Source organism: Myotis daubentonii, chromosome 9 (genome assembly GCF_963259705.1).
Source record: "Myotis daubentonii chromosome 9, mMyoDau2.1, whole genome shotgun sequence".
NCBI classification, from domain to species: Eukaryota; Metazoa; Chordata; class Mammalia; order Chiroptera; family Vespertilionidae; genus Myotis; species Myotis daubentonii.
This window is the reverse complement of record NC_081848.1, coordinates 24,975,969-24,985,127: the sequence shown is the minus strand read 5'-3', so window position 1 is coordinate 24,985,127 and position 9,159 is coordinate 24,975,969. Positions and strand designations below refer to the sequence as shown.

The window sequence follows — 9,159 nt, the reverse complement described above, 5'->3', positions numbered from 1 at the left end:
TAACAGTTTGGCTCCGGAAAGAACGCGAGAGGCGGGAGTACGGGGAGCGCCGCCCAGGTGGCCACCGGGGGGAGGAGCGATGACAAGTGGGCGGGGCCTGAACTCCAACCCAGAGGAGGCGGGGTTGCCTGAGGCAGGGCTTAGGCGCAGGCTTCCGTAACTAACCCGTTAGGTAAGTGTTATAGCCAAGAGCACAGGCACACGACGGGAAGAAATTGTGCGGACAAGTGGGCAGAACGGGTGTGAACTGCGAGGGAACAGCCGGCTTTGTTTCCGGTGTTCTCGCGTTTGCACATCTGGCGTCCCGGGTGTGGGTGAGTGGGTGTGCGTGGTGCCTAGTGTGCTTTGTTGTCGGATTAGGTCTCCTTTTGCCTTCAGAAATCTCTTCTGTGGATCTTGCTTTGACTGTCACTCAAAATATGGGACCTTTGTACTGGCACCCGTGTTACTGCGTAGGGCACCCAGTTCTCTCCACCTTTGGACTTTCGTTCCCTGTTTAACTCTAGAGTGGGGTCAGCCTCCCAGGAGTTGGTTAACATATCACTGGAGATAAATTCCTTTCCTCAGCCTCCCCGCCCCCTTAGTTCCCGAGTATTAACATAAACCAGTTTAAAAACTAGCTTAGTTTTGGTGGGGCTTCTTCCCCAAAGCGGTCACAAAACGGAATAAGCTGGTCTGATTTGTGCATGTTCAGACCTCTTGTGTCATATGATAAGCAGTCAACCTGTCTAGTCTTATAGTTAGGGTCATCTCAGGTTTGGGCAGACCTAGAAGGTAATCCGGTCTCTTCACTCAGTTTTGCTCCCAATAATGAACAATTCTAGGCATAGAAAGTCTGAGCCTGTGGGCATGTCCAGTCTATGAAATACTGTGAGCTCCAGGACAGGTATGGATGTCCCATCCACTGCCGTATTAGGAAGCACTGGGCATGTAATTTGTGAGGCTCATTACAGAATGAAAATGCAGGGTCACTTGCTGAAAAATCAGGAAAAGTATCATTAAAGGTCCTAAAATGTAAGCTGTGAAAGGATCATGCTTTGATTGCCACTCAAAATAGGGAACCTTTGTACTGACTGGAAGCCAATCCATAGATTCTAGAATATCCAGATCAAAACTAGTGCGGTAATCTGCTTGATAAACAACCCTCCGGCCCTTTCACCCCAAAAGAATAGAACTTGGCCTAAAACTAATCCTTTCTTTTCTTTTGCTAATAACTTGTCTGCCACACCCTTCAGACTAGAAAAACCTTCCATTTATGGCCCATCTCTGGGAGTGCCCTTCTACTTAATGGATGGGATGCTGCCTGGTTCACGGATCTCTTAATAAAGCCAATTAGATCCTCAACTTTACTCATTTGAATTTGTTCTGTAATAGAAGTCAGACGTGAGAAACAGCCCTATCTTCAAAGAGATGCCGGTCTAGGGGGAATAAACAAAGCAAACAGATCATCACAGGTATCCTCAATGCTGTAAGATCACTCAATACAAATTCTTCCTTACTGTGAGCTGAAATGTGTCATTCCTTCACTGGTTAACTGGCATATGTGATGAGTTCTGGCTTTGCAGTGTGTTAGATTTGGCTTGAATTCTGTTTCTGCCACTTATAATAGCTGTGGTGTCGGGTAAATACTGTATTCTCTAGCCAGTTCCCTCTTAAGAAATGAGGACATCAGCATGATTGTAAGGGGTTTTGAGAGAATGTCTGTCAAGTGCCTAACATAGTGTCTGGTACATAAAATGCAGTTAATAAATAGTTATCAGCTTGGTTACCATAGCTCATTCACCCATTGTTTCTGCAGTTCCATTTATCCAGCTGGTTCCTATTTCTATTCCCATCTCTAGACCCTACTTCTGGGCCACTGACTCTCAGCAATGGAGTATGAGAGGTAAGAGCTGTGTGCCTCCATATGGCCCACAGCTGTCCTGGAGCCACTCTGAGTTTATATCCCTTTCTCTCATCACCCCTCCAACTCCCACTTCAACACACTACCACGCTGCCTTCTGGGATGTTGGCTTGACTGAAGTTCTACATTTCTAAACCAGTTATTCAGGCTACAGCCCCCAGGGTTGGACTTTCTATTTTGGTGAAAAAGTAAACCAAAAAAACTGACCTTTTTAAAGATAGTAAAGGGTGTAAAATTAGGATATGTTTGAATTTAAACTTGAGTCATTATTATTTGTACTAGAAGTAGAAATATCTAGGATGCTTTTATTATCCTCATTATAAATAAATTATGTTAATTGAGCAGATTTTGACATGTTCTTAATTAGTACTTGCTGGATGTAAGGTAAAGAAAGTATGATGTTAACACTTGGAAAATCGAGGTGAAGAGTATACAGGAATTATTTATATGTATTTCTGTCCATCTGAAATTATTTCTAAAGGAAAAATTAAAATGTCTAATTCCTGAACAATTATAGATTACTCAATTAAAAATATGTTTGAGGCCCTAGCCGGTTTGGCTCACTGGATAGAGTGTTGGCCTGCGGACTGAAGGGTCCCAGGTTCGATTCCAGCCAAGGGCACATGCCCGGGTTGCAGGCTTGATCCCCAGTGTGGGCAGTGCAGGAGGCAGCCAATCAGTGATTCTCTCTCATCATTGATATTTCTATCTCTCTCTCCCTCTTCCTTCCTCTATGAAGTCAATAAAAATATATTATTTTAAAAATATGTTTGAGATCATTGAATTATAATTATATAGAACTTGGGGCCCATTATCAACAGTTTATCTTTTATTTGGGAGACAAGAATATGCATATTAATTAAAGTATAATGAAAGTTGGTATTTGATAAAGTACTGAAATAAATGTCAAGTTCTAAGTGTATGCAATAGCATATTTGTGGGAGATATGTAGTTTGGAATTATCATCAAAACTAAAAATTCATTTTTTAAGAAACCTGGGACTCTGGAAAAGTTAAAAAGAAACTTTTTGAAAGAATTTTTCCAGTGCTGCAGAAGGACCACCTTTCATTTACTGAGTAACCATGTAGCTAGCAGAGCCTATTCAGATTAATGAGGTTTTCCATTAACAGTTTTAATGAGAGTTCCAACAGTGTTCTTAGAGACACTCTCAACTTTTGCTTCGTTCCTAGTTACAGCTGGCCTAGAGTGGGATTTCCTGCCCACCTCATTACTGTTGTTTGTTTCTTTTGCCTTTATCTTATTTATCTCCCTCTGCTTGCACAATTTATCACCTGAACATTTGAGGTAAGATACTAATTTCTATGTATCTATGGCTACTTATTATAAAATATACCTAGCACATATTTTTTTAAAATATATTTCTTTATTGATTTCAGATAGGAAGGAAGAAGGAGAGAGAGATTGAAACATCAATGATGAGAGAGAATCATTGATCGGCTGTCTCCTGCACACCCCCTACTGGGGATCGAGCCGCAACCCAGGCATGTGCCCTTGGCCGGAATCGAACCTGGGACCCTTCAGTCCGCAGGCTGACGCTCTACCCACTGAGCCAAGTGGCTAGGGCCCTAGCACATATTTTTAAAATATCAAATTATAATTGGTTAGATTATCAGAATAATTAAATATTGAAGCTGTTTACTAAGAAAGTATGTTAATTTGTAAATGAAAATTTGAATTTCAAAAGCTAATCATTAACAGGAGTTATTTCTCTAGTAATTTAAATTTTCTTTTTTAAAAGTGATGATCTAAGAAACTTGTTTAATTTTTAGCCTAATGTCAAATATAGAATAGAAAACACAAATGATCTATTATATAGAAGTACTTGAGCATTCTATACTGTTATCTACAACCATTTCATTACTTCATAAAGCTTAATAACTACTTTTTATTTCAGGACCTATAGTCCTTATCCCAACCATTAGAAAACCCCATGTTCAATCCAGGTCTATGACTAAAGATAATGAACTATGTGCCCTCTTGGTTTGCCATTTCTTGTCTATTTTAAATGTCAATTATATAAAGTATCTGAATTAAAAGAGATTACTTGGACATTTTGTCACTGGGAATATTGAATACTAGAAGTTGTGATTGCTTTTCTTTATTTTTATTGATTTTATATATTTTTTTTAATTGATTTCAGAGAGGAAGGGAGAGCTGGGGGTTGAGCTCAGCCCACAACCTGGGCCTGTGCCTTGACCAGGAATCAAACGGGTGACCTGATTCTTATAGGTTGATGCTCAACCGCTGAGCCACACCGGCTGGGCGTGGCTGCCTTTCTGTGAGAACAGAAAACTAATGCCCTTTTGCCCTCTTTATGTAACTGAACTCTGAATGTTCATTTCCAGAGCAGCAGCTAGTTGTACATGGTGCACTGTGAACTCCTATGATAATTAGCCTGCAGTAGTTTTATTTGTGCATCCTCACGCGTGAAGCAGTAAGAAAATGGCCTGTGCTGAGTATTCTTTTCATATGCCAAGTCTAGAGGAACTTGTTGGAGGTAAGTACAATACTTAAAAGTTTTTATATTTATTTTAAGGGGAAAAATTAAAGTATTCTAAGATATGATTTATGCAATAGTACTTTCAATCCAGAACTCGTTTTCCTTTTCAATACCTGTTCTATACTATTTGTATTGAGAGTTCAAAATTCTGGCCCTCAGAGAAAAATTAAACTCACTATTTGAAGATTCTTGATAATTTTACAGAATGAAAATAAATATAATAATCTACCTTTAAGGTTTAAGGGTGTGTGGTGCTTAAAGAATTGCACAATTTTGCTTTATTAACTTTTTATCAGTTACAGTATTCTTTAAACACATAACCTACTGTGGTGTATTAATCAGGTTCCCAATATACTATTCCCAACCCCATATGACAGACTACCAATGAACTTGCTTATATGCTTCTGTCTCCATGTATTTTTAAGTATTTCACCTTGATCAAACAAGAATTTAAGACAGCTTCACAAGATAAATTAGGTGGCAAGATAGAAAATAAAGAGAAAAAATAGGAATATAAAATGAAGACAGAATAATTTCTTAAATGTGTTTTTATTGATTTTTAGAGAGAGATGAAGGGAGAGGGATAGAGAGATAGAAACATCGATAAGAGAGAAACATCATCAATAGGCTGCCTCCTGCACGCACCCCTCCTGGGGATTGAGCTTGCAACCCAGGTATGTGCCCTGACCAGGAATTGAACCCACCACCTCTTGGTTCCTGGGTCGAGGCTCAACCACTGAGCCATGCTGGCCGGGTGAAGAAAGAATAATGTGAAACTGGAGAGCCTGTCAGAATGCTAACATTTGTTTGACAGCCTTTAGGTTGTATTCTGATGCTACCTCTAAAACCTAACCTTATTTCTCACAGTGTATCTGTCCTGGTAGTTCCTCTTTCCCTCTGATAAGGTTGAAGTCAAGAAGTGGACTCATATTTTACTTGGTTGTGACTCTCTTATATCTTCCCATTTTTTCCCAAAACTGAATGGCAGCTCATAAACCATTTGTTTTGCTAGTACTCTTTGCTAGTGTTTCTTTTCTATCAGTCTGATATGACAGGACAGCTGAGGCTAGATTTAGGATGACTTCTTGTTTTTAGAGGCTCTGATTCTACAGGACTTAAACTAATGGTTGACACTACTTTCAGAGAAATTTTTATAAGAACTTTTCATCCTTAAAAGTATATTGCTCTTAGATTTATAACATTGAGACATCTGTTTGCTTTTTTTTTTTTTTTTTAATATTTTATTGATTTTTTACAGAGAGGAAGGGAGAGAGATAGAGAGTTAGAAACATCGATGAGAGAGAAACATCGATCAGCTGCCTCCTGCACATCTCCCACTGGGGGTGTGCCCACAACCCAGGTACATGCCCTTGACCGGAATCGAACCTGGGACCCTTCAGTCCGCAGGCCGACGCTCTATCCACTGAGCCAAACCGGTTTCGGCATCTGTTTGCTTTTTTACTTTTTTTTTAAAATCTTCGCCCAAGGGTGTGTTTTTTATTAATTTGAGAGAGAGAGAGAGAGAGAGAGAGAGAGAGAGAGACATCAATCGGTTGCTCCCATACACACCCCAACCAGGGATTGAACCCACAATCTGGGTATGTGCCCTGACTGGCAATGAAACCCACCCACCTTTTGGTGTATGGGATGGTGCTCCAACAGAGCCACACCGGCCAGGGCACTTTCTTACTTTTTATTGAATCATAATATATCTATAGTAAAGTACGCTAATCTTAAGTGTACAGCTTGATGAATTTTAACATATTTATGCCCATGTCACTACCATCAAGATCAAGATATAAAGTATTTCCAGCATTGCAGAAAGCTCCTTCATGTGCTTTCCCAGTCAATATCTGTACGCAAGAGGTAGCTACTGTCCTGACTTCTGTCACTTTAGGTTAGGGATCCGTTTTTTAAATACATCATATAATATATACTCTTTTGTGTCTTGCTTTCTCAACCTGTAAGCTTCAAGGAAGTTGTTGCATGTAATTGCTTACTTTCTATCAGTTTAAATATTTACATTTCAATATGTCTTTGGAATCCTCTCCCCAGAAGAAAGGTAGTCCTCACCTGAGTGCCGTGTTTCTCCTCAGTGGTTTATAATCACTATGTTGTATACTGGTATTTATGTGTCTTAGTCTACATGATACCTTGTGATTGACTATGTGTCTAATGTCGAATTGTATTCATTAATAAGATCCCTTTTCCCTCTTTTTTAATTATTCAAGTTTAGATTAGAAGTGTGACACACAAAAAAAGTTGAGGGAAGATTCGATACGTGGTGACAAATTTTTACCTAATGCTAAGTAATCGCTTTCCTTGTCTTTATTAGTTCTGCAGAAGGGGCTAAAGGATAACTTTGCTGATGTGCAGGTCTCTGTAGTTGATTGCCCTGATTTGACTAAGGAGCCATTTACCTTTCCTGTAAAAGGTAAGCAATTTTTGCTGTTACTTTTATTTCAGTCTTAATCTTTTTCTGAAATCAGAATGATTTTTAAGGATAATTTTAAAGTATCTACAAATAAGGATATTGTTTCAACTTTTAGACTAAATTGTGCTTAATTTCTATGCTCACTGTTTTTTTTTGTGTTGATCAAATATCATTTTGTACTTTTGTGGAAAGATGGTGTGTTTTATGTACTTTAGTAACTTTCATAGGGTATATAATAAATATTTAGTAGGCTAGAATCCTTGCTATTACATGAGAATTTTGTTTTTAAGTGGTCAAGTGACTGTTATGGAAACTTACTTAAATATTTACTCAAGATGTGAAGAGAACTTTAAAACCTTGTATTTGAATCATCTCTTAAATACTTACATCCTTCAACTAATTTGCCAAGTGATCTCCAGCTCATGTTTAAAGTGAAAATAATAGCCCTAGTCGGTTTGGCTCAGTGGATAGAGCGCCAACCTGCCCGGGTTCAATTCCAGCCAAGGGCACATGCTCGGGTTGCTGGCTTGGTCTCCAATTGGGGGCAGGCAGGAGGCAGCCAATCAATGATTCTCTCTCATCATTGATGTTTCAATCTCTCTCTCCCTGTCCCTTCCTCTCTGAAATTAATAAAAAATATATATTAAAAAATAAGATGAGAATAATAATTACTTAATTATTAATTTAATTGTTATTAAAGGGAAATTAATATTGGTGGAGTAAATATAATTTGACAGAGTATGATAGATACCTATATCTGATGTCTTAATTTTTACAATAACACTGCAAGGTAAGTACTAGCCCTCGTTTATAGATGTGAAAACTGAAGCAGGATTCAAATCTAGGTCTGCTATACCCTACTGTGATGAAAAATTTGAAGATAAACACTAATATTTATTCACTCTTTTAGTATGCAACTGACATCTTTGTTAAAAAATAGTTTTACATGAAAGTCCTGAACTCTGGTTCTTTCTCTGCCACATTCAGATTTCATTACCCTGGGAAAGCTCATTAATGTCCCTGGGGTTCATGGGGGATTTAAATGTCCTTTTGGGGACGGGGAGGAGGTGTCTTTCCAGTTTAAACAGCCTTTGATTTTAAGTAGACCTGTAAATTCTAGAAGTTTTGTGTGCCAGATGGCAATTTATCTTCACACCTTGAAAGCACTTAGTGCAATGCTTTTTTATAGCTATGTTTCTTCCAATTTTTAGAGTAATACATTCTCCCCCCAATTTAAAAAAATCAAATAAATAAAATAAAAATCAGAAATCACAGAGGGTACAAAGAAAAAAATGTTTAATCTTAATTCTGTCATCCAAAGGGTTATACTTTGAACAAGAGGTTTCTGGTCAATAACTTAGGAGTCTTTAAATTACAATACTAAGGAAGTCAGATATGTATATACGACCTTTCACAAACATAGTTAGGCGCTTTCTACATGAACTGATCTTGCTCGTGTCCCCAGTGACCTTGCTATGTTTACTAGAATTATTTGATCTCTACATCCTTCATACTTTTTGCCCATTGTTACCTGACACTCTCTCTCCCCTTGGTTCTCCCCTCTCTTTTGTTCTTTTGCTTCGTCTTTCTTGGGGCCTTTCCTACCTCTGTGTTTTTCTTTTCTTCCTCATTTCTCCTGATTTCTTCTCTTTCTAGCAGGCTATTAAATTTGGATGTTTTCCAGAATTCTTTTCTCAGCCTCTTCTTATTCTGTACAATCTCTCTTGGATTGTCCATTTACCCCTGTGGTTTTAATGACTATTTGGATACAACAACTTTGAAATACGTACATGTTGCCTAGATCTTTTTTTTTGTTAGCTGTGGATCAGTAATTCCAGCTGTCATATATAGGACATCTCCACCTATATATGCTAAGGACAACTTGAGGTCTACATGTCTAAAGTTTAACTCATCATATTTGCCTGTTCTTTCTTCTTTTGTCTTAATTTCCTTTTTCATCTCTACAAGTCACCATTTTTAGCCATTACTTGTCTTTTCTCTGAACTACTAAAATAGTACTCTATTGGTGGTTTCTCTAAACTTCAGCATTACTGTCACTTATGATAAGAGTCTTATCCATGAGCAATTTCTGCTGATCCCATGGAAAACATGTACAAAATAGCTAATTATAAATGTAACCTAAAAGAATTGTGTACATCTGCCATATGCATAGCTGAAGAAATAGAGCAATTATATCTACTGTGTAATGCTGTTAGTATGAAACTGATAAAACTACTTTTTCTCAGACAAAAGGTAATTAAGTCTTCTCCCAAATTATATCTAGCTGTACTGTGATGTTAA

The 9,159-nt window shown here is 38.1% G+C and overlaps 1 protein-coding gene across 6 annotated transcripts in view; it reads left to right on the top strand.

Annotated features, from left to right (window-relative positions):
- Positions 1-67: 67 nt before the first annotated feature.
- Positions 68-9,159, top strand: part of C9H11orf54 (chromosome 9 C11orf54 homolog) — a 16,775-nt gene continuing 7,683 nt past the window's right edge. Inside the window, exons 1-3 of one of the 6 annotated variants that reach the window (XM_059708141.1) lie at positions 68-172; positions 4,270-4,421; positions 6,760-6,858. In XM_059708141.1, the coding sequence (XP_059564124.1) occupies positions 4,367-4,421; positions 6,760-6,858 (154 nt within the window). In that variant the 5' untranslated portion in view covers positions 68-172; positions 4,270-4,366. The other 5 variants (XM_059708145.1, XM_059708142.1, XM_059708139.1 and 2 more) reach the window with 5 other exon arrangements.